Raw genomic sequence first — 25,844 nt, 5'->3', positions numbered from 1 at the left:
CTGCCTACTTACGATCTCTGTCTGTCAAATAAATAAATAAAATCTTAAAAAAAAAAAAAAAAAAAAGAATATATTAAAAAGTGTTTCTTTTTTTAAGGGAAGCATTCTAAAGGTAATTTTTACCTAGCTAGAGATACTATTTTAGGTCAGCAATAATCTTTGCTTTAACAATTTAAATAGCAAACTGATCTTTTCATTATCTACCTAGTAAGGGCTTATTTTAATCTTCTTTCAAAACACTAGGCCTTATATTGTCAGACCTAAGATCAAGCTTTTCCAAAGGTAAAAATAAAATAAGAACTCTAATAAGACAGTGAATATCTTGCATGATTGAGTAAAGCTTTAAGTCATGGCCCATCTTGGGCGCCTGGGTGGCTCAGTGGGTTGAGCCACTGCCTTCGGCTCGGGTCATGATCTCAGGGTTGTGGGATCAAGTCCCACATCGGGCTCTCTGCTCAGCGGGGAGCCTGCTTCCCTTCCTCTCTCTCTGCCTGCCTCTCTGCCTACTTGTGATCTCTCTCTGTCAAATAAATAAATAAAATCTTTAAATTAAAAAAAAAGTCATGACCCATCTTAAAGACCTACCAACAAGGAAAAAAAAGCACAGATTACTGATACAAACTTCCTTTATAGTGTGTAAGTCTCTTATATTCCAACCACTTAATAATTTTATAAGGTAATTTATAAAGTGAACAACGTTTACTTTATAAACATTTACAACCACAAAAGTGAAATATTTTCCTAACATTATACATTAGGAAACTAACATGGAATAATTAAGGAATTTATCTAAAATGTACACCATCAGCGATCCAAAAATAAACCAACATTTCATCTATGACAACCTTGGTTAACCTCTACAATATATCCATTTGATTACTTAAGATTAATTTTTTAACTCTGTATTTAAATACTATAATTATTAGCTGTAAAATGTTCCTCTCTAAAGTTTTGTTTTGTTTTTAATTAAGAGTTAGAAAAAAGGAGAACATTCAGACCCAACAGTAACATTTCATTCTTAGCTATGGGATCTTTTCATACAAGAAAACATTGACAATTTTGACTATCTTATTATCATAGCACAGATACAAGAGTCACTAAAAATACTAATAAATTTACTGGATGCCTACTATGTGAATGACACTATACTACAGGAAATCTCGGGCTCCAAGGCCATAATCAACACAATATTCCCTAACCTTGCATGATACATCTTTGCTTTCAAAGTCTGCCTTACTGTTTAAATAGACATTTTATACCAATACAATAGGATTTAGAAGGACTTCTTTTTTTTTTTTCTTTTAAAGATTCATTTATTTTGAGAGAGAGAGAGAGAAAGCACACATGCATACAGGGCAGGGAGCAGAGGAGAGGGAAAGACAGTCCCAAGCAGATTCCATGCAGAGCCTGGTGCAGGGCTCATTTCCATGACCCAAAGATCACCACCTGACCCAAAACCAAGAATAAGATCCTTAACTGACTGTGCCACACAGGTACCCCAGGATATGGAAGGACTTCTGAACATCTATCCCCTTTAGGGGATTTATTATTTAGTTCTAGTCATTATATTTACACACACACACACACATTCATATTTAATACAAAAGACAGAGAAAGTAAGAAAACATAAACCTCTTCTGCCTTACCTTTCTTTATTCTTTCCTTACCACCCACAACTTGTTCTTCTTGTGGCATCTGAGATAATTTCTGCCTAAACAACTTCTCTAGAGCTTGTGCCATAAGAACAATGTCATCTCCAGGCTAGAAAATATATAAACATAAAGTTACACAATATGGTCACTGTACCAAATTTCAATAATTCAGCCTACCTTAGAGAAGGCAGTGACACAGTACTCTCAGATATTATTAAACATTATTTATTGCTTCTAAATTAAGTGCAGAAAATGGTGTATCAGCTCATATTTTAAATTCTAACATTCTACCCTTTTAACTTCTAAAAATAACCAAGGTAGCCTTTCTGAGTAACTAGAGTGTTACAATCTAACCCAATCCTACTATATAAAAAGGTTTTAGAAATTAAAATTTCTACCTCACATATAAGTTAAAACAAAACATGTTCATGGCTGTGAAAAGTACATTTGACTTGATGTGATGCAGTTTTCAATTAATTAAGTGATAAAATGACACTGCAGAACTAATTAAGTTTTTACATCTTTTTTTTTTTTTTCCAATTTTTAAATCTTAACTCTCCACATAGAAGTCTTTGGCTTGCTTTATTTGCTACTGATTTAAAAAAAACTAAGTTAGATTACAAAGCAAAAGCCTAAAGCAGGTTCTTACTTTGAACACTTACTTTGAAGTTAGGCACTTAAGGAAAATTACTGAACTTCATTTTAAAATATTAAATGTAAAAGGACACTTGGAATTGTTACTTTTTAAAAAATCATGTTGGCTAAGATTCTTAAATTTAAGATGGCACTGAGGGTTTGGGAACCAAAATTTCTATTACACTATAGCATTACCAGTGATTTTGAATAAATGGGATTTAAGTTTTAAAATTTTTAGATACAGAACAACTTAAAAAGAATGCAGTACTCTGGGAAACAGGAATACTCTAGGGAGAAAAAATGAATACACAAATCCAGTTTTATAGGATGAAAGCTAAAGTGGGGACTAAGGTCAAATGCCCACATATATTATCAGACAAGTCAGTTCATTAACACAAATGCAAATACTACTACTGGTATGTAACAGAGAATGGGTCTCATCTTTAAGTTAACTTGTCATGAAGTTTAGATGTATGTAATTTGTCTGCATTCATACCATGAACATTTAACCAAGATTAGTATATAGTAAAGTTTACCATTTATAATTAAAATGGCAGAAGTATGGTAGAGAACATTTTGAAATGATACTTAGAGAAACAAACTATCATTGGTATTTCATTTTTTAAAACATAATGAACCATTACAGTTATTCAGGCAAAATTATGGGAAATAGTCTAAATAAATAGATACATGAAAATTATGAAATCCAGTAAAAAATAAACATTATCCTTAAACATTATCCTTTATTATTTAAGGATAATAAACATTATCCTTAAAAAGTCTGTAAAATATCCCAAATCAAGACCTAAAATCTGAAATCAGCACACATTCTATACACATCATCTATAAGAGCAAAGAATTACCAAGTATAACATAAATTTATACAACATACCTTGTTGTATAAATAACAATTTGAGAACATTATGTTGAAGTCTGCTATACATTCTGAAGCCTTCACATAATATTTATGTTCTAAGCGCTTCTTAATTGTATTTAAATCCATTGGGGTCTTTATAATGGTGTAATAATCCTAGTTTTTAAGAAGAAATTCTAAATGTTAGTAGTAAGAACAAATTCACTACAACTACTGGTACACAAGTAGATTTAAGAGGTTATACACTTGTAACTAGATTACCTTTAAAAATCCATAATTTAGAAACCAAAAATTTTATACTGAGACAGCTGACTGCCAGGGCATTTTTTTTTTTCCAGAGAAAAAAATAACAAAGAATCACAAAAACAAGAATGTAAGAATAAAATTATCCTGGAAAATAAAAAGTGAAGGGCATGAAGAAAAACCTAGAATTTATGGAGTCTGACAGATCCAGAATATAATCCCAGTGCCATGGTTTACCATGCAACAAATTACTTAACTATTCTGTTATCAGATGGCTGAAAATACCAAAGAGAAGACTTAAAGTTGAATTCTGTATTTGATGAACCTAAGTCTACCAAGAAGTAAGTGTCAAGAAAAACTTCATGAAGAAGCTGATATTCATGACAACCTTCCACCAAAAAGACAAGTGAGGGGTGCCTGGATGGTTCAGCTGGTTGGGCATTTGACTCTTGGTTTTGGCTCAGGTCATGACCTTGGGGTCAGGGGATGGAGCCCCATACCAGACTCCATGCTCAGGACAGAGCCTGCTGGAGCCTCGCCCTCTTCTCCTGCTCACATACACACATTCCCTCTAAAGTAAATAGATAAAACTTAAAGAAAAAAAAAGTCAGGTGACACATTCTCTAACAAGAAAACATGTACTATAATTTACCAAACTGTTAAAATAAGAATTTCAATGCTCAGAAAAATGAGCTTTGTTGTTTAGGAAAATTACTCACTGGAAAATTCTTCAGTGGTACAGAATATATTAGAGGTCTTCATTAAATTAAATATATTTTATAATATTAAAGACTAGTTTATGGGGCGCCTGGGTGGCTCAGTGGGTTAAAACCTCTGCCTTCGGCTCAGGTCATGATCCCAGGGTCCTGGGATGGAGCCCCGCATCAGGCTCTCTGCTCAGTGGGGAGCCAGCTTCCCCCTCTCTCTCTGCCTGCTTCTATGCCTACTTGTGATCTCTTTCTCTGTCAAATAAATAAATAAATAAATAAATAATTTTTTTAAAAAAAGACTAGTTTCTTTCTTTCTTTCAGAGATTCACATTGTTTTTCTTTTATAAGCAACATAATCATAAGATATACTTACTGGCAACTTTAGTTTCACAGCATCCACAGGCTGCTGAAAAGGCCAGGAAAAACTGTGCTTCCATAAAGCCTTCAAGACAACTTTTTGTAGATACTGAAGTTGATTTGTCAATCGCCCATTTTTTTTAGTATTTATATATTCTGGTGGTGGAGGGTTAACTAGAGCTGTTTGTCGACTTGACAGAGACATTGTCAATGGGATCAAATCCTGATATTACAATGTTGCCTATAAATACATGTCCTTAAACACAAAAGTAAAACTGAGTTACATTCAAACAACATTTAAAATTGTTTCTATAGGAGCTAAAAAGTGTTAATGAGTAATATTATGTTTTACATCACATTATGATTAAGACAACAAAAAAGCCAAGTGATGAATACATTTGTAAACAAATACAAACCTCTTTCTGTATAAGTACTAAGAGTTGTTTCATTATGTATGCCTTAGTTCTGGATGATTTAAGGTACTTCAAACTTTCATGGTATTTCTTCTGGCTTTCTAAAACACAAATTGAGGTCTTAGCAGGAAAAGGCTGTAAGTTTCTGGTAAAAAAGAAGTAACAGGAAATGTTAAACATAACTGTGGTATGTATGTATGTATGTATATATATATACCCTAAAATTAATTCAATGAAAGAAGAAATGCAAAATAGAGGATTTTTCTGTATAATTTAAATAAAGGGATTTATTTGTTTACTTAGGAGGCTTTACCCAAAATGTAGGGCTTGAACTCTCGACCCTGAGATCGAGAGTCACATGCTCTACTGACTGAGCCAGGCAGGCACCCCTAAAGTGATTTACTTTAAAACCTAATACTAGAAACATGACACATATTAAAATGTTACTATTAAGTACATATTACTACATCTAAAATAAAAAATAATAAAACTGTATTTTGGAAAGATGGTATCTAACATTCCTAAACAGCATTAAAGGACAAAAGAGCAGCAAAGGTACTACACCAAGTATCTCAGCAAAATGAAAAGGGCAATTATTAAACAAATTGTCCATTTTTAAATTTATTTGACAGACACAGATCACAAGTAGGCGGAGAGGCAGGCAGAGAGAGGAGGAAGCAGGCTCCCTGCTGAGCAGAGAGCCCAATGTGGGGCTCAATCCCAGTACCCTGGGATCATGACTTGAGCCGAAGGCAGAGGCTTTAACCCACTGAGCCACCCAGGCGCCCCCAAATTGTCTTTTTTTTTTAAGCTGTCCATTTTTTTAGAACAGTATTATATTCAGCCAGTGTGATCTTTGTTTCCATTAAAGCAGCGTTAGTTCTCAACTGCATATTAGACAGTTTTGAATCTTTCTTTAAAAATTATGGTAGGGGCACATGGGTGGCTCAGTTGGTTAAGTGGTTACCTTGGCTCAGGTCACGGATCTCAGGATCATGGGATCAATCCCCGCATTGGCGGGGGGTGTCTCTGCTCAGTGGGGAGTCTGCTTCTCCCACTCCCTCATACTCTCTCTCAAATAAATAAAATATATTTTTTTTAATTATGGTAAAATACACAAAATTTACCATCGTAACCTTTTTTTTTTCAGTAGGCTGAATACTCAACATGGAGCCCAACTCCAGGCTTGAACTCACAAGCCTGAGATCAAGACCTGAGCTGAGATAGAGTCAGACACAATCAGCCAAGCCACCCAGGTGCCCCTATCATCTTAACCATTTTTAAGTGTGTCATTCAATATATAATCATTTATTATATATAAATATAAAATATAAATATTTTATATTTATATATTTATAAATATAAATGATTAATATAATCATTTTTGAGCAACTAATCTATGACTTTTTCATCTTGTAAAACTGAAACTTTATACCTGCTAAATAACTCCTCATTCTTGGGGCACCTGGGTGGCTCAGTGGGTTAAGCCACTGCCTTTGGCTCAGGTCATGATCTCAGGGTCCTGGGATCGAGCCCCACGTCAGTCTTTCTGCTCAGCAAGAAACCTACTCCCCACCCCCCACTGCCTACTTGTGATCTCTGTCAAATAAATAAAATTCTAAAAGAAACAGAAAACCTCCTCCTCATTCTTGCCTCCCCCAAGCTCCTGACAACCACCATTCTATCCCATTTCTATGAATTTAACTACTTTGGGTATAATAGTAGGATCATACAGTTGTATTTTTGTGCCTGGTTTATCATAGCATAATGTCCTCAAAATTAATCTATATTGTAACATATGTCAAAATTTCCTTCATTTTGTAAGGTTTAATATTTCACTATACAAATATACCGTACTTTTTCATCAATGGACACTTGGTTAACTTCCACCTCTCTCGCTATTGTGAATAGTGCTATAAACATGGATGTATAAATATCTCTTCAAGACCCTACCTACAACTCTTATAGATATACCACAGAAGTGCAGAACTGAGAACTGGTGGATTATACAGTAATTTTTTTTTTAGGAATCCCAGGACTGTTTGCCATAGCACCTGCAACATTTTACATTCCCACCAACAGTGTTCCAGTCTCACCACATCTTCACACTTTTTTTGTTGTTGTTTAACAGCAAGCACACTAATGGTGTGAGGTACTGTGGATCATTTAAAAAATACCAAGCCCAGGCCCCAATTCTTGGTGATAAGGCTTACAAATCTGCTTTTTAAATTCTCCTGGTGCTTGTGATGTGTAGCCAGGATTAAGAACCACATTAAAATGAATTAACTTGGAGGTGATTATCAATCTTATAATTTATTGTACTTCCTTACCCTCTTCTCATGTTATTCAAACATGAACTAGAACTCTTAAGGTCATCAAGAACAAAGGAGATACTCTAGTGTTGCAACTAAAACTGGTTCTGTTCTGTATTTATTTAGTCTATCTTTGGAGTGTCCTAATCACTATACCCTCCCTCCTTCACAAAGATAACCACTATGATGAATTCTACCCCTTTCAACTGTGCCGGTTTTTGACCTTTACATAAATAGTTTTTACTTAGTACTACACTGTTTTTACTATGTATTACACTGGCCTTGTACCAGTATTATGTTTGTGAGATTTAACTATGTTTTATTTGTTCAGCTTCACTGCTGTATTTTATTCTATGATTGAATTATATCACAATCTATCCATTCCTCTTGGGACTTTGGGGTTATTTCCAGTGTTTGACCAATAACGCTGCCATGAACATGCTTGCAGTGAATATGTGCATGCATTATGTTGAATATAAACCCAGAAGTGAAACTGTTGGATCATAAAATTTATATGTATGTCCAACTTTGGTAGATACCAGTTTTCCAAAATATATCAATTTATATGCACAACAGAGCTTGGAGAATCCTACTCACTCCACGTCCTTGTCAATATTTGGTATTATCAGTGTGTTCCATTTCAGCCATTCTGGTGAATGTAAAATGTGATCTCATGATTTTATTTGTATTTCACTGAGGATTCATGATATGAAACACCTTTTAATGTCTATTGGCCCCATGAACATCTTCTTTGCCAATCATCTGTTGAATGGTCCTACCCATTTTTCTATTGTGTTGTCTGCTATTACCTTATTTCTAGCTCTTCATATAGTCTGAATACAAAACCTTTGTTGTGTGTTTCAAGTATCTTCTCCATGCTTTTCCTTCACAACCTCCTTTTAAGTAAGCATTCTTTCCCCTCCTTCCCAATGCTAATACATCTGCTATTACTCTGCTTCACCACTACCATGTTTGTCTACTTATTTACTGTCTCCCAACCCTCCCTCCCCCAGTTCCCAGAATGTAAACTCAATGTCAGCAGGGACCTTGTGGGTACTGACCTACAACAGATTGAGGTCTTGTCTGACTAATGCTTAGGACAGAGCCTACATAAGCTGAATTAAAGTGTTCAGATTCAGTTTTATGTTAGAGATCCAGCAGATGTGACTATTTTTTATATAGGGAGAAACCGGGAGAGCAATCAAGAATGTTTTACTTGTAGGGACACCTGTGTGGCTCAGTTGAGTAAGTGTCTGCCTTCCGCTCAGGTCATAATTCCAGGGTTCTGGGATGGAGTCACATATCAGGCTCCTTGCTCAGCAGGGAGCCTGCCTCTGATTCTGCCTATGGTTCCAACTGCTTGTGCTCTCTTTCTCTGACAAATAAATAAGATCTTTTAAAAAAGAATTTTTTACTTTTAAGTTAGGTCCCATTGCTCAGGAATTTGCCTTAAAAGAAACGAATGACTTAATGTCGATCAATTTAAAAAAATGCATTTCCAAACCTCATCAAAACCTCAATTCCACTATACCCTTTTTGCAGAGGATCTCAGTTTACAACAGAAACCATTTAAAAATTAACTTCCATTAGCTTATTTCCTATTCTATATTTAAGTGCCTTCTTTCTTTTCCATGAATATCTTTCCCCTTTTCCAGAATCTTATTATTTTATTAGTTATGCCTTTATTTCCATTATTGTAGGTTTCTTTATTAGGAAGGCTTTCCTCTAAAGATTATACAATCCATAATTATATTTCCTGCTCTTAAGACCACATTTTCTACACTTAAATTTTTTGTAATTAATTTATGCAGATATCTCTATCCACAGATATGCTCTAGTCAGTGTCTTAGGTTTTTTCCTTAAAAACACCTTTCCACAAAAAAACCTGCACACAGATATTTATAGCAGCTTTATTCAAACACTGCCAACACTTGGAAACAACCAAGATGTCTTTCAGTAGTGGGATGGATAAACTGGAACAACATCGAGTATTATTCAGCGCTAAAAAGAAATTAACCATCAAGCCATGAAAAGACATGGAGGAATCTTAAATGCATACTAGGCAAAAGAAGCCAATCTGAAAAATCTACATACCGTATAATTCTAACCATATGACATTCTGGAAAAGGCAAAACTATAAGGAGACTGTAAAAAGGTCAATGGTTGCCAAGAGGTAGGGAGAAGGAATAAAAAGATGGAGCACAGAGGATTTTTAGGGGAGTGAAAAGATTGTGTTATATCATAATGACGGACACATACCATTAATATTTGCCCAAACCTTTAGTACGTACAACACCAAGAATGAACCCTAATGCAAACTAAGGTCTTTGGGTGATAATGAGGTATCACTGTTGGTTCCTCTGCTGTAACAAATGTACCACGCTGGTGGGAGCTGTTGATGATGGGGGAGAGGTAGCATGTATGGGAGTCGGTAGGTATATGGGAAATTTGTATCTTTCTCCCAATTTTGCAGTGAACCTAAAATTGCTCTAAAAAAAAAAATAAGTACTTAGGGGTGCCTGGCTGGTGTAGTTGACATCTGACTCTTTTTTTCCACTCAGGTCATGATCTCAGGTCATAAGATAGAGCCCTGTGTCAGGTTCTGTGCTCAGCACAAAGGTCTGCTTAAGATTCTAAAACACCGGGACGCCTGGGTGGCTCAGTTGGTTAAGCAGCTGCCTTCGGCTCAGGTCATGATCCCAGCGTCCTGGGATCGAGTCCCACATCGGGCTCCTTGCTCCGCAGGGAGCCTGCTTCTCCCTCTGCCTCTGCCTGCCATTCTGTCTGCCTGTGCTTACTTGCTTTCCCTCACCCTCTCTCTGACAAATAAATAAAATATTTTAAAAAATAAAAAAAAAAAAAAAAAAATTCTAAAACACCTTTCCCGCTACATGCTTATTAACATAAAAAACCACTAACCAACCACTGGGTGCAAAAAAAATTTTTAAAAGTCAAATACATCCATCTGGTTTCTCTAACTCCCTTCTGAAACTGCTTTTCTAAAGATAACGAACACTCTGAAATATTCCAAAGCCCTCACTGTCTTCCTCAATTATCTTCCCAGACTTCTCTGTAGTATTTAAAATGGCTAACAACTCTTAAAGTTGTTCTCCTCCTTTATACCCATTATATCCTTAGCTATTCATATAACTTCCTCATATGCCCCTTATATTTAAACCCCACTTGTCATTGTTTTCTTGCTTTGGTACTTTGATCAAACACCTGCACAAAATTAGTCAAATCCCAAAATTAGATTTTTGTAGTACCTATAAGATAATACTAACTAGTAAAAACTTAAAACAGTACGTATTGGGAAGTGCTTGGTTGGCTCAGTTAGTGGAGTAACAGGTGTTGTGAGTTCAAGCCTCAAGATGGGTCAAGATTATTTAAAAATAAAATAGAACGGTGTGCTTGGGTGGCTCAGTCCATTAAGGGTCTGCGTTCAGCTCAGGTCATGATCTCAGGGTCCTGGGATCGAGCCCCGCATCAGGCTCTCTGCCTAGCAGAGTCTGCCTCTCCCTCTGCCCCACCCCCTGCTTATGCTCACACCCTTCCTTTCTCTCAAATAACAAATTTTAAAAATCTAAGAAAATAAATAAATAAAAGGGAGCCTGGATGGCTCAGTCAGTTCAGCATCTGATTCTTGATTTAGGTTCTGGTCATGATCTGAGGCCCTAGACAGGCTCTGTGCTCAGCCCAGTCTGCTTGTTCCTGTTCCTCCTGTTCCCACCCCATGCATGCACGCTCTCACTCTCTTGTTCTCTCAAATACATAAAACCTTTGAAAAAAAAAATAAAATAGCATATATTGGGGTGAAAGACTATATGTCTCCTGATAAAACAAAATGCAATATACACAGAACCCATAAAGGCTTTTGGCCAAAAATATGTAACAAGTGGTTACATTTAACTTTCATATAACAGAAAATTAAAGGGCTAGAGCTTCACTGTCCAAAAAGAGACAAGCTATAGCCACACAGAACTATTTAAGTTTAAACTAACCAAAATTACCAAAATCAAAAACTCATCCATATTTCAGATGCTCAATAGCTATTGAATACTGGCATGGGACACTGCCATCACTGTAGTGATGCAGTTCTGTGGGACAGTGCTAGGAAAAATTAAACAAAAGCATAAGAAAACTGACAAATGTAGAATATATAATATCCTAGAAGACAAATGACCTAAAACAAGTAAAAAAAAAAGATAAAACAAGACAAATGGTTTATCTTTTATAAAAAGATTGTCAAAGAAACTGTGGAATAACTGCTCTGAATTAAGATATAACTGAACTCAATTTATCATCCTGGATCAAATCTTGGTTTGAGATCAGCTATTAAAGACGTTTTTGGGGGCGCCTGGGTGGCTCAGTGGGTTAAGCTGCTGCCTTCAGCTCAGGTCATGATCTCAGGGTCCTGGGATGGAGTCCCATATCGGGCTCTCTGCTCAGCAGGGAGCCTGCTTCCCTCTCTCTCTCTCTGCCTGCCTCTCTGCCTACTTGTGATCTCTCTCTGTCAAATAAATAAATAAAATCTTTGAAAAAAATAAAGACGTTTTTGGACAACCAGGGAAATTTAGGGAATTGTTCACCTTGACAGGTGTAAGAATACATTATGATAGGTCTGAGAATAGTATGGTGGTTATGCAAGAAAAAGATGTTTAAATGAATGTTCAAAAAATTGGATGTCAATAGCGACACCTATAAAACAAGTTTCAAATGGTTTAGAAGAAAAGCCTATATACAAAAAAGCAAACATGGCAAAATACTGACAACTGTTGGTAGATATATAGATCTTCTTTGTATTTTTTTCTATATGTTAAGAATTTTAAGCAATAAACTTACGGCACATTGTTATTGAGAGCTGTAGATAGACTTAACCATGAATAAGAGCAAAAATGGAAAAAGTTAATTTAACTTTTTAACAATGATAATTATCATTGGGCAAAAAAAAAAAAGTTAATATTTGATAATCTGGTAATGATATCAGGAGTATGCCCTGCATTCTTTGGCTAGAGGCCCTGGCTTCTAGTGCAAGGTGAAGCTCTCTAGTTCAGCAAAAGGACTAGGAATTGTCCCCTTTAAAAAATATTCTGTGTAATTACTCCAGTCTTTCTGTTCAGTGAAATTTTCTGTTTCTTATTTAAAGAATTTTTTAAAAAGCAGTTTATGTGGCTTTTTATACTTGGCAAATTTCTACATTAGTTGCCACTATTTTACTTTCTCTAAAGCCTTTCTTCCATTAATCTTAACTCTTGATCTTATTTATTAGAAAATGTTAATAATAGAAAACTGAAAATGCCAGCATAGTAGTTCAGTAACACACTCCTCAAAAGATTTTCACCTTATTTGACATAATGGTGGGTCATAATCAGCTCAAAGGTGCCACACTTTGTCATTTATTTAAGTGGAGTGGTTACTTCATTGACCTACACTCCATGATTAAACTATGGAGTTACAAGTATACAGACAAATATACATAACTTGTAGCCTATCCTGTCTCTATGAAAGCCCACTGTTGTTTTCAATGTTTATGGTGAGTTGTCATTTTATTGTTACTTTTGCTTTCATGTACTTTTTGCCCGTGGGTACATTTCTACAAAGAAAAATAGCATGGGAAGATGAAATAAGTCTAATGTCGATAAGAATTCAATATTATATAACCACCACTTACAATTGCTCAAAGACAATGTACCATAAATTAGGAAAAGTTCTGGTTTACCTTGAATAAAATAATCACATAATTAGCATCACCATGTCATCATTCTATGGTTCCATGAGCAAAGTGACTAAAAATCAAACGTGTTTTGCCCACTAAATAGTTCATTATAAAATAATATTTTGATTTCTGGACAAATTCTTGAAGTTGTCTTCTTAACAAGTTCTTAAAGTTGTTATTTAAAGACAATAAAAATTAAGTATATTTGAATTTTAATATCCATGTAGTATGAATGGTATACAATAAGGAAAGTTTCCTTTCTCATTCTTTTTTTTTTTAAGATTTTATTTATTTTTTTAGAGAGAGATGCAAGGGAAAAGGAGACAGAGAAAATTTTAAGCAGGCTCCACGCCCAGTTTGGAGCCTAACATGTGCCTGGATCCCATGGCCCTGAGAGCACGATCTGAGCTAAAACCAAGGGTGGAATGCTTAACTGACTGAGCCACCCAGGCACCCTTCCTTTCCCATTCTTTTCCCCTAGCCAACTAGGACCCCTCTTTTTTGTTAGCAATTTCTTGTGTATCTTTTAGTGTTTTTTACACTTAATTCATATTAGAAATTGTCCCAAGGCAGCCCCCTATATTTTTAATGGCTGACTAGTATGTCATCATTTGAATGTGGACATACAGATATTAATACAATGTTGCTAAGACTATCCTCATAAATACATCATTGCATATAGCCAATATCTATTGCGTGCACATGCGTGCACGTGTGACGTGTGTGCATATATGTGTGTGTATATATATATACACACACATGGAGGGGCCTGCCCCCCCACATATATATCTAGAAGATATACATATATATCTATATAGATATATATGTGGGGGGGCAGGCCTATTGGATAAATTTTTCTTAACAATTTCTGGGTCAAAAAAAACACACAACAATTTCTGGGACAATGCTTTTAAATGTCAGTACATGTGTAATTGCTGTCCATAGGTTATTCTAATTTAAAGCCCTACCAACAGTGTACAAGAGTAAAAATTTAAACGTCTAAGAAAGAAAAAGTCTTTGAAATGGTTGTGAATATTCCAGTCATCCCTGACAAATACTTATAAACCAAAGGTTTCCTAAAATGTACACAACAAGCAAAAACACTTTTCATCTTTAATTCAACGCACATGAAGACATATCAGGAAGTCTGATCTCTTTGGCAAAATTTCACCCTTCCAAAAACACCAGGACCAACCAATTTCTTGAGTTCGCAAAAAAAAAAAAAAAAAAGTTTACATAATTCCTTAATTATTATTAACTCATTGGTGCAAGTATTAAATTGTGTTGCCCCATATTCTGAGGTCTCAAGGAAACTTTGAGTTGATAAAGAACCAAAAATATAAATTAACATATCTAGAACCTAGAAGTTCCTTTTAGATAGAGGTGAATTTAAATAGAGTTGAATTTTGAGGTTTTGAATGAAGATTGTTTAAAAATACTTTCCATGATTTCAATAAATGGGAGAGAATGAGTTATTCTGCTATATGGTGACACTCTGGCTCAATTTAAGTAGATATTACACATGCAGGGAATCCAAAGAGTTTGGATTCTGGGGGCACCTGCGCAGCTCAGTTGGTTAAGCATCTGACTTAGGCTCTGACTTTGGCTTAGGTCGTGATCTCAGGGTCCTGGGACCAAGCCCTCCTCTAGACTCCCTGCTCAGTAGGGAGTCTGCTTTCCCCTTTGCCTCTATCCCCCTCCCAATAAATAAATAAAATCTTAAAAAAAAAAAAAAAAAAAAGTGGGACGCCTGGGTGGCTCAGTTGGTTGGAAGACTGCCTTCCGCTCAGGTCATGATCCTGGAGTCAGGGGCTCCCGCATCGGGCTCCCAACTCCACGGGGAGTCTGCTTCTCTCTCTGACCTTCTCCTCGTTCATGCTCTCTCTCACTGTCTCTCAAGTAAATAAATAAAATCTTAAAAAAAAAAAGTATGGATTCTGAACACCAGATTGTTTTAGTGCTCAGAAAGGTCAAAAAAGCAATCCACAGGATGTGAGCTCAAATACTGACTCCAAATCCTGCATCATCAAATTAGCTATGTCCATCCAATTCAAGGGAGAAAATGGTTTCTTCAAAATAAAATCAGGCCTGGGACGCCTGGGTGGCTCAGTGGGTTAAGCCTCTGCCTTCGGCTCAGGTCATGATCCCAGGGGCCTGCGATCGAGTCCCGCATTGGGCTCTCTGCTCAGCAGGGAGCCTGCTTCTCCTCATCTCTCTCTCTGTCTGACTCTCTGCCTATTTGTGATCTCTCTCTGTCAAATAAATAAATAATATATTAAATAAATAAATAATCAGGCCTCACTTAAAGTCAAACAGATGATTTTTTGAAAATGTATATTCTTCACAGTGATTCAAACTTCTCGTCTACTCCTCCCTTCAGTCTAAGAATGGGAGGCCCTCACTGTGTAAAACTCTTCTCCTAGGTATTCTAGATAAGGAGATAACAAAAGTCCTTCATATCTCCTGCCTATATTGTCAACATTTCATACTAGCTTACCCTCCATATACACTTTCTCAAGGCTCCTTAAAAATTCTCTTGATCCTCTTGTCTCCTTGTAGCCTCAATCTTCTCTCTTCTGTACCTCACGCCGGAGCATGCCAAAAAATGACACTGTCTTTACATCCCACCTCACACTCAACTTTTCCCCTGCCATTCCTCTGAAAGTCCCCTTACACTAAGGCTAATACTTACCATACTTAGCTGTTAAATGGATTCTTTTGAGTCTTATTTCACTTGACCTCTCAGCAACATCTATCATTAGACCATCAAGACTCTCTTGAAACTCTTCTCTGGTTTCCAGGATACCGCTTTTTCCCCCAGATTCTATTTGTTCATTTATTACATACTGATAAAGCACCTACAATGATGCCAAGCACTGAACTAGGAGTTGGGGGGTACAGTCTCTTTATATAGACTAATAGGTAATTACAAGAGGATGCATATAGTTACTGCTTTGACAGAGATAGGAACAGGGTGCTAAGGGAAGAGAATCAGATTGGAAATCCAGAAGATAGTGCCGTCATAATCTCATCTGCTAATCCATTAATATCTCTCAGGGGTCTTCCCTTGCTTTTTTCTTTAACTCCATCAACAGACTCTCTGACTATGGAGTATAAATTTACATTTTCTGGGGGTGCCTGGGTGGCTCAGTGGGTTAAAGCCTCTGCCTTCAGCTCAGGTCATGATCCCAGGGTCCTGGGATCGAGCCCCACATTGGGCTCTCTGCTCCACAGAGAACCTGCTTCCTCCTCTCTATGTGCCTATCTGCCTGCCTCTCTGCCTACTTGTGACCTCCGTCTGTCAAATAAATACATAAAATCTTTTTTTAAAAAAATTTACATTTTCTGAATACTTAGGGTATTCCTATTTTCTAACCCCCAAACCACTTTTTTTTGTAGTTCAATCACTTGTTACTCCCGCCTCAACTGATACAACGGTGACATTTTGATTTTTGTTTACTAATTACAATGGCACTGTTCAACCCACTTCTGTTCACGATACACACACATATAAACCTCTTCCCTCTCATTAGACTTAAAGGTAGCTACTATTCCAATTTCCAACATTCTGCCAGTCACACTAAAAAATTTGCATTTCTTCACTATCCCACCCTACTTTGTGCTTACACATGTCTGTGCTTTTTAAAATTTTCTCTTGGTTACCAGGGCTCCTCCCAACACTCTTCAGACTAACTTCTTTTTTTTTTTTTTAAGATTTTATTTATCAATTTGACAGACAGAGATCACAAGTAGGCAGAGAGGTAGGCAGAGAGAGAGAGGGAAGCAGGCTCCCCGCTGAGCAGAGAGCCCTATGCGGGGCTCGATCCCAAGACCCTGAGATCATGACCTGAGCCGAAGGCAGAGGCTTTAACCCACTGAGCCACCCCGGTGCCCCCAGACTAACCTCTATTTGTCTTTCAAGACCCAGCTCAGTTATCACCTCCACCCCAGAAGCCTCCCTCACCGCCTTCCACCCACCTAGGTCCTTCCCATGGGTCCCAAAGCACCATGTAGAAACTTCATCTGAATTTTTTTTTTTTTAAAGATTTTATTCAGCTACTTGACAGACAGAGATCGCGAGTAGGCAGAGAGGCAGGCAGAGTGAGAGAGAGAGAGAGAGAGAGAGAAGAGGAAGCAGGCTCCCTACCTGGCAGAGAGCCTGATGTGGGGCTTGATCCCAGGACCCTGAGATCATGACCCGAGCCGAAGGCAGAGGCCTTAACCTACTAAGCCATTCAGGCGCCCCAAAACTTCATCTGAATTCTTAATGTAAACCACTAGCTTGAGTACAGGCCCAGGTTCTGCAGCACCCAGCAGAAAGTTAGGCATGTTCCAAGAGCTTAATAATGTTAGCTAAAGAAAGAAATAAATCAAGGGTGGGAATGTCCCTGTCCCAAATCAGGATACCAAGAAAAAAAACAAAAATGCCAGCTACAGCTAAAGCCCCGTACTTTCTCTTGCATTCCCCAAACATACCGTACATACACATCCACCAATCCTAGGACCAAGAGAACCACAAAAACGACGAGCGTTTTCCAAGATGGGGAGTAGGCAGTTGTATCACTGGAACCTCATGTCCTCGCCCCACTCTCCTTGCAAAAAAATCCCAAGCATTTAAGAGAAAAGGGCAAAAATTTCAAAAGCATCCATTGGGGCAACAAGCTCGCAGTTTTCAGCCAAGGGAAAGGAACGGGCAGCTCACCTGGGCAGCAACGCACGCACGGGGATGGCCTCCCCAACGGCCTCGCCGGTCGCACGGTGTTGATGGGGGAGGGGAGAAGAGGGAAAAAACGGTTCCTCCTCGCTCAGCGTCGCACCGAGGGCCCCGATCCTACAGCAGTAGTCCACGCAGACGCTGTGTCGCGTTGGGTGAAAAGGGCCTTATCTGATCGTCCCCGCCAGCTTGCACCAGATGAAGGGGTTGAGGCAGCAGTCGTTCACCGACCGTCGCAGGCAGCTCTCGTCCTAATGGCGGCAGCCGCTAGCGGGCAGCCACAGGCGCCTTTATGGGAGCCCCGCGGCGGGCAGCCCGCCCATTGGCCTGAGCGTGTCACGTGGCATGCCGTGAGCCGGCCACCGGTGAGCGGCGTGCGGTCTCGGCTCGGCCGCGCAAGCCTGGGCGGGCGGGAAGGTCTTTCCCCGGGGGAGTTCCCTGTTGTTGAGCCTTTGCAGAAGTCCAGGTACGATGCGGAGAGCTTGGGGTTTAGCCGTGGGAACGCCACCCACAAGGAGTTTACCATTAAAACGATGAAATGGGGGCGCCTGGGTGGCTCAGTGGGTTAAGCCTCTGCCTTCGGCTCCGGTCATGATCTCAGGGTCCTGGGATCGAGCCCTGCATCGGGCTCTCTGCTCGACAGGGAGCCTGCTTCCTCCTCTCTCTCTCTCTGCCTGCCTCTCTGCCTACTTGTGATCTCTTTCTGTCAAATAAATAATTTTTTTTTTTAAAAACGATGAAATGAATTAGCCTTATGTTGTTTGGGGGGTTCGTAAGTTTGGGCTTGCACCGTTCTCATCCTTCATCTCCAGTTCGCCCCAAAGCTCCCATTTCTTGATGTAGTGAATGCTCAGTGTTAGATAGCAGCTGAGGTTGGACCCCACTTGGTTTAAAATGGCACTTAACAGCATTTTCACAGCTGCGTGGAGAGTGATTTAGGATTTTTGAGAGTCTTGGCGACTGCCTCTTTATTAGTGGGTATGTATTAGAAGAATGTATTTAGCACTAAAGTCGCCTTTTGGATCCAGTGGCAAACAATGTTTCTAAAAAGTCATTCCTAGATGGATGAATGGGTGGAAGGATAGGTGGGGGAACTGCTCTGGGAAACCCATTAAAAACCAACCTGTCGGGGCACCTGGGTGACTGACTCAGTGGGTTAAAGCCTGGGACTTCGGCTCAGGTCATGATCCCAGGGTCCTGGGTTGGAGCCCCGCATGGTGCTCTCTCCTCGGTGGGGACCCTGCTTCCCCCTCTCCCTTTCTGCCTGCCTCTCTGCCTACTTGCAATCTCTATCAAATAAATGAATAAAATCTTTTTAAAAAAGACAAAAAAAAAAAACAATCTACAGTTTCTTGAAGCAAAAATCTGGGGGCCATGAACAATTTGGCATGTCTTTATTTTGTCGCTTTTATGTGAGAGTTAGAGAGCTCACCAAGCAGTGCTGCTACAGGTCATACAAATAAATGGAGCAGCAGGCAGGTTTGCATTGGAAAGACTCTCCTTACTTAAAACCCAGAAAATGGCTTAGTTTGTCAGAGGAAGGACTAGAAGGCCTTTACTTCCAGGTAACCAAATAATCAAGGACTGTATGGAAGAGGCAATGCCATAGTGTACAGGTTGGTTAGATTTGATGTTTGTGTTCCTGTTTTTGTTTAAAATCTTATTAGGCAGGAAAAAGAAAGGAACTAGGGTGTGATCTAGTTACAGACATAGGGTGTGACACTCACACTGTGAAAGGCTCAAGGGAAGTCAAAGAAAATAAAAGCGAGGAATGACTCAGTGCAAATCTTGTTCAGCTGTCAACTTTTTGGCTGTCCTAGTCCTGAGAACCAATGTTAGGGAGAACTGCATACTCCACAGAGAAGCTCTGGTGATCTTTTAGAAAGCTAAATCTCATCATGTTAACACCCTTAAAACCTTTCAATTACTTTCTGTTGTTCTTAAGATAAAGATCAAACCCCTTAAGTTGAGCTACAAGGTTCTACTTGGATTATCTATATTCAGCTCCAACCACTCCTCCAATAGTGCCCACATCTCCCGCCACACTGTCCTTTTACCTCTTCTGATAACCCCATCATTCCACCCCACACCTCCCCTCCCTTCCTCTCTCTGCCCTTCAGGGCTCCTATAACCACCTCTTCTCTATACCCCCTTCTCACACACAAGGTCTCACCTTTTCAAAGTCTTTCCATCAAGGGGGCCTCCACTAGATTGGTCTTCCTTATCCTACACTCCTGTTATAATTACATAACACCTATTACAACTACAATTATATAGCCAGGCACATATTTCATGTCTATTTTCCCCACTACACTATAAGAATCGTGAATGGGAAGGAAGTATCAAAAACCTTCAAAGTGTATTGTCATTGAGAACATTATCCTTTGATCCTGCCAGGTTTTAAAGATTGGCAAATCAAATTTGAATTAAGGGCATGGGTGGGTAGGGAGGGGGAGAGTGACAAAAATAGACTTGAGCTTTTAAAGAATTTAATAGAATGGTTATAAAATGGAGAATATGGGGCACCTGGGTGGTTCAGTGGGTTAAGCCGCTGCCTTCGGCTCAGGTCATGATCTCAGGGTCCTGGGATCGAGTCCCGCGTGGGGCTCTCTGCTCAGCGGGGAGCCTGCTTCACTCTCTCTCTCTCTCTCTGCCTGCCTCTCTGCCTGCTTGTGATCTCTCTCTGTCAAATAAATAAATAAAATCTTTAAAAAAATTCTAAAATGGAGAATATGGAGAATGAGTTTATTTGGAAAGTAGACTCCTGAAGATTTGCTGTTAGATTGGATGTAAAGATGATAAGGTGTTTCTGGGTTGAGTATTTGGAGGAAGGCACCATTTACTGGAAAGGAAATTGGAGGGGAGCAAGTTTGAGGGAGGGGGAAGATCATGACTTCAGTTTTGAACATAATGAATTCAGGGTGCCTTTAAAATATCTGGTTAGTGATTTTGAATAGGGAGTTTATTATACAGCTCCAAATTCAGTCTAAGCTAAAGATGGGAGAAAAGGGCAGGAAGGAAGTTAGAAGAGTGAAATTAGTTTCAAATAATTCTTACGGAGAACAGGAGGAAAATCTGGGGGAAATTGTCTTAATGAGACATTTGAAAAAGTTAAGATTGGTGAGTGTTCGTGAAGAAGTAAGATAGTTGCTTTTCCCCGGCACTGAGATTTGCCAGAGGTTTGTGACAGAGACACAACAGAGAAAAGTAGCTTCTAAAATATTGGGGGAAGAGTGGCTGAAGACCAGTACAGTAAGACTAGGATATCACAAACGCTATTCTGTGACACATAAAAATAGTTGTAATTATGGTTTGTTTGGGTTTTTTTTAGAAAAGCATCAAAGAATTCTATTTTAGTTTAAATCAATATATCACCTGAATGTAGATGAAAGACATTTTAAAGTTTCCATCCTTCATTCTAGCATCAGATTCAACAAGAGGAAAATTAACTTTCTGGTCTCCTATGAATTTGCAAGTGTCCCCAGAACTCAGTTAAAGATTTAAGTTTATCAATGGTTTTGTATAGGAATTTGGAGGCAATTTAATACATATAGACATAGAGGATAATTTATTACTAAAAAATATTTACAGGGCACCTGGGTGACTCAGTCTGTTGAGCGTCAGAATCGATTTCAGCATAAATTGTGGTCTTAGGGTCATGAGATCCAGCCCTGCGTTGGCCTCAGTGCTCAGTGGGGAGACTGCTTCTCTCCTTCTGTCCCCCACCCCCGCTCCCATTCATGCAGGTGCACACACTCTTGCAAAATAAATAAATAAATAAATCTTTTAAAAATATGTATTTGTTACCTCCATGTTGCTAAATCCAAATGTCAGCTCTTGCTAGTTCTTAAATGTTGGAATTCTCCAATGCTCAGTCCTTGGACCTTCTCCCTACTGAAACACCCTTAGGAGCAGCACAGTCTCTAGGCTTATCTGCTCTTGGCTCCCAAATTTACATGTCTATCCTAAGCCTTTTTCTTGAACTTCAGATTCATACACCCAGCTGCCTACTGGATACCTCTCCATCTGGAAGTCTAATGAGCATCTTAAACTTGGTGTCAGTGTCCAAACCTGAGTTCCTGATAATGCCCTTCAAATTGCTCTGCTCACAGTCTTCCCCATCTCAGTAAATAACAACTCCATTCTTACAATTACTCTGGCTAAAAAATTTCAGTCATTGCCTGTTTCACAGTTTATAGCCAATCAAGTGTAAAAAGAATTTGATTCATTAGCAAATCTTTTCATTTCTTTCTTTTTTTTTTTAAGATTTTTATTATTTAAAAAGAGGGAAAAAAGCAGGTAGGAGGGGCAGCAGGTGAGAGAGAGAGAGAAGCAAACTCCCTGCTGAGCAGGGAGCCTAACTTGGGGCTCTTTCCCAGGACCCGTAGATCATGACCTAAGGCAAAAGCAGACACTTAACGGACTGAGCCACCAGGCATCTCTGTGGGTACAGTCTCAAAACCTATCCAGAATCTGAACTAGTCTAAGTCAATATATATGTTTCATCGACTTTGTTGCAATAGGCTGATCTCCATTGCTTCTGCATCTCCCTTTGGCCTCCTTCAATCTAACCTCAACACAGCAGTTGAATGATCTTGGTAATCAATTCATGTCTTCCAGTCCTCAGAACTTTTCAGTGGCTTCCTATTTCCCTCATAGTGAAAACCAAAGTCCTTCAGTGATCCTAAAGGCTCTAGATCATCTACCTATTCATTGACAAAACATGAAAGAAGGCTTTGGATGAAATAACATACTTCAAGGGGAAGTGTGACTCATGGTCCCAGTCTTGCTTCTTCCCTATTCAATTTCATGGTTTAAAAATTTGACCTTTTACTTACTTGCCTTAGATATCAATATTTTTATTAGCAGACTCACCATTTTTTAAAAAAGTAAAATGAGTTTTTAAATTTTTTTTTTTTAAGATTTTATTTATTGACAGACAGTGAGAGAGGGAACACAGGAAAGGGGAGTGGGAGAGGGAGAAGCAGGCTTCTAGCTAAGCGGGGAGCCTGATGCCAGGCTTGATCCCAAGACCCTGGGATCATAACCTGAACCCAAGGCAGACTCTTAACAACTGAGACACCCAGGCGTCCTTAAATTGTTTTAACAATAAAATGTATAATGTTTATCACTAGGTATAAGCTCATAATTTCCTTTATTAAATTTATTTATTTAACAAATAACATTAAATATAATTAAATATAGTTTCTTCATATGTAACTTAAATGTGTAGAAGATTTAAATTTGGATGTGAATGAATACATATAGCAAATAAAGAATTACCTTACCATAATAAGTTCAAATAAAGGTTACAAATAATTTGGGGGAAGTGGCCTAAACACAGGCCCCATCTGTGAGGAAAGAAGGCGTGAATTTTATATAGTGCTACCATAGAACGTGAGTTTAGTTAATCAACTCAAGATTTATCAACTTAAGGTTCTGTCCCATTAACCCTGTCAATCAAGATTTTGTAAGAAATAACACTGGAAAACACTGAAAGTTAATTTTGCATCTAGAATGCTGAAACTATATGGCATAAAGAGTTCCTTTTGGCATAAGAAATATAAATCAGGTATAGTAGGAAGTTCTGGAAGTTTTGGAGAAAGGGCTGTAACCTAATCTGAAAGTCCTCAGAAGTTCCTACCCATCTTGAGTAACGTGGATGCCTGTCTGGCCTTAGCTGCATTTTCAGGCTCTTTATGAGAAGAAGACCCATTATGAAGGAGAGTCCATTTGCCCAAGTCCAGATTACTAAAGGGCTGAAGAGGGCTATTCATGAGTCACACACTCCAAAATAAAAATGGAGGATCAAATCCCAGTGGGGCTTCCAATTTCCCTTCCAGAAGAGAATCAGGAACTTAAGGATTCCCACAATCCTTCACCTCCACCAGAATCAGTAACCCATTAACCCTTTATCACCTTTCACTATCCCTTACCTACTGTCCCCTCTTCCCTTCTTATCCAGCTTTCATACTACAGTCATTCATGACAATCTCTTCTTGCAATCACCTTCAACACCTCTATCTCCTCTTCCTTCTTATTTCATGCTTGGCAAAATTACAACTTTTATTAAATCCTTATTAAACTTTAAATTTAATCCATTAGGTCTACATCTACCCTTTGCCCTGTAGCTCATTCTTACTAAAGGAAGAGGCACAACTGTGTTGTCAAGTTGTCCTTTAAATAAAAGAGCAACTAGCACTGCTATCCCCCCAATACTTCCTAACCATTTCCCCTGCTACAGTTCTCTCCACAGCACATATAACCATCTAATACATTATAGAATTTTTTGCTTATTTAATCTATCTCTCTCTCCCTAGAGTGGAAGCTCAGAGAAGGGATTTGGTCTATTTTCTTCACTGCCTTATCCTCACTACATCGTTGAGTATCTGGCAAAGCGCAGGTGTTCATTTAATTGGTCTAATAATGAATAAATGACTTGTGCCTAAAGACCCACTTCACCAAAGGGGACAAATATGTAAAGGGATATATATTTCTCTGTTGAAAAATCCACTGTTCAAAGTAAAAAGTAAAAGAGCACCCTGGCTTGTGCTTGAAGGAGTTCTGAAGTGATGTGGCTCTCTATTGAGGGCAGGAGGCTCTCTTGTCCTGGAAGGGATTAAAGAGTTCCTAATTTTTTAAAAAGATTTTATTTATTTATTTGACAGAGAGAGAGAGAGATCTCAAGTAGGCAGAGAGGCAGGCAGAGAGAGAAGGGGAAGCAGGCTCCCTGCTGAGCAGAAAGCCTGGGTCTCGATCCCAGGATCCTGAGATTAGGACCTGAGCTGAAGACAGAGGATTAACCACTGAGCCACCCAGGCACCCCAAGGAGTTCCTAAATATTTGCTGGGGTTGTCTAGCATTTGAAGTAGGTTACCAGCCCTCAAATATCATTGAAATTATAAAAACTCTATGGATCGGGACGCCTGGGTGGCTCAGTTGGTTAAGCGGCTGCCTTCGGCTCAGGTCATGATCCCAGCGTCATGGGATCGAGTCCCACATCAGGCTCCTTGCTCAGCAGGGAGCCTGCTTCTCCCTCTGCCTCTAGCCTGCCACTCTGTCTGCCTGTGCTTGCGCTCTAACAAAAAAAAAAAAATAAATAAATAAAAATAAAAACTCTATGGATCTAAATCCTTATTAATTGGTGGATATTGGCACATGTATTTTCTATTGTACTGGAAAAGCAGAGAGACCAAAGGAAAAATCTATATGTGAAATGACCTCATCTTTTGGCTGCTTTTAACAGTTATAAACCATGTCAGGAAACTGAATCTGCCTTCAGTGAGCCAGCAGATTGTTCCCACATCTGAGTTCTTTGATCAGAACTAAAATAAGTGGTTAAAAGGGGGAAATTCCCTCTGACAGAATCACAGAAAGTGCAACAATAATAAAATTAGAGCAATTTAAAACAAATGCAAAGGAAAACAAACCTGTTTGCTAAAATTCTGTTGTTGCCTATTCCTTGCTTATTCATTGTTTCTCTCTCTCTGATAAATAAATCAATAAAATCTTTTAAAAATGGTAAAATCATTTGATTTTAAAAATTGTATATATTTTAAAAATGTATATTTCCCTAGAAATGCTGAGGTTTGCAGTAAAGTCAGAATCAATAATGCTTATGCTCTTTTTTTAAGTAGGATTTTTTAAAATTATTTATTTATTTATTTATTTTCCAAGTAGGATTTTTATTTGTAAGTAATCTCTATGCTCAACATGAGACTTGGACTCACAACCCAGAGATCAAGTATTGCATGCTCTGCTGACTAAGCCAGCCAAGCACCCCAGGAATACTTATATTTCTTTTTTTTGTTTTTTAAGATTTTATTTATTTGACAGAGACCACAAGTAGGCAGAGAGGCAGACACCGAGCCGGCTTAGGGGAAGTGGGCATCCCAGGACCCTGAGATCATGACCTGAGTGGAAGCCTGAGGCTTAACCCACTGAGCCACCCAGGCACCCCGAGAATACTTATATTTCTTAAAAAAATTTTTTTTGAGTATAGTTGAAACACAATGTTACATTAGTTTCAGGAGTCCAACATAATGATTCATCTCCTCTCTACACCTTATGCTGTGTTCACCACAAGTGTAGCTATCATCTGTCATCACACAACACTACTGCAGTATCAATGCTTGTATTTCTTGATCCTAAGTTTTGCCAGAGAGTGAAGCAATTAAAAATTATAAGTGATGAGAGAATGTGTTATAACTCATCTCT

At 38.5% G+C, this 25,844-nt stretch overlaps 1 protein-coding gene across 3 annotated transcripts in view; it reads right to left on the bottom strand.

The window, feature by feature from the left end:
* Window positions 1–17,872, bottom strand: part of BRDT (bromodomain testis associated) — a 77,528-nt gene extending 59,656 nt beyond the window's left edge. The window contains exons 1-5 of one of the 3 annotated variants that reach the window (XM_082688674.1): window positions 17,616–17,872; window positions 4,889–5,030; window positions 4,489–4,728; window positions 3,181–3,318; window positions 1,647–1,761 (exon numbers count right to left, since the gene is read on the bottom strand). In XM_082688674.1, the coding sequence (XP_082544800.1) occupies window positions 1,647–1,761; window positions 3,181–3,318; window positions 4,489–4,677 (442 nt within the window). In that variant the 5' untranslated portion in view covers window positions 4,678–4,728; window positions 4,889–5,030; window positions 17,616–17,872. The other 2 variants (XM_082688676.1, XM_082688675.1) reach the window with 2 other exon arrangements.
* Between the last annotated feature and the right edge of the window lie 7,972 nt (window positions 17,873–25,844).

Source organism: Mustela nivalis, assembly GCF_964662115.1.
Source record: "Mustela nivalis genome assembly, chromosome: 10".
NCBI classification, from domain to species: domain Eukaryota; kingdom Metazoa; phylum Chordata; class Mammalia; order Carnivora; family Mustelidae; genus Mustela; species Mustela nivalis.
This window is presented reverse-complemented; position numbering and strand designations above follow the sequence as displayed.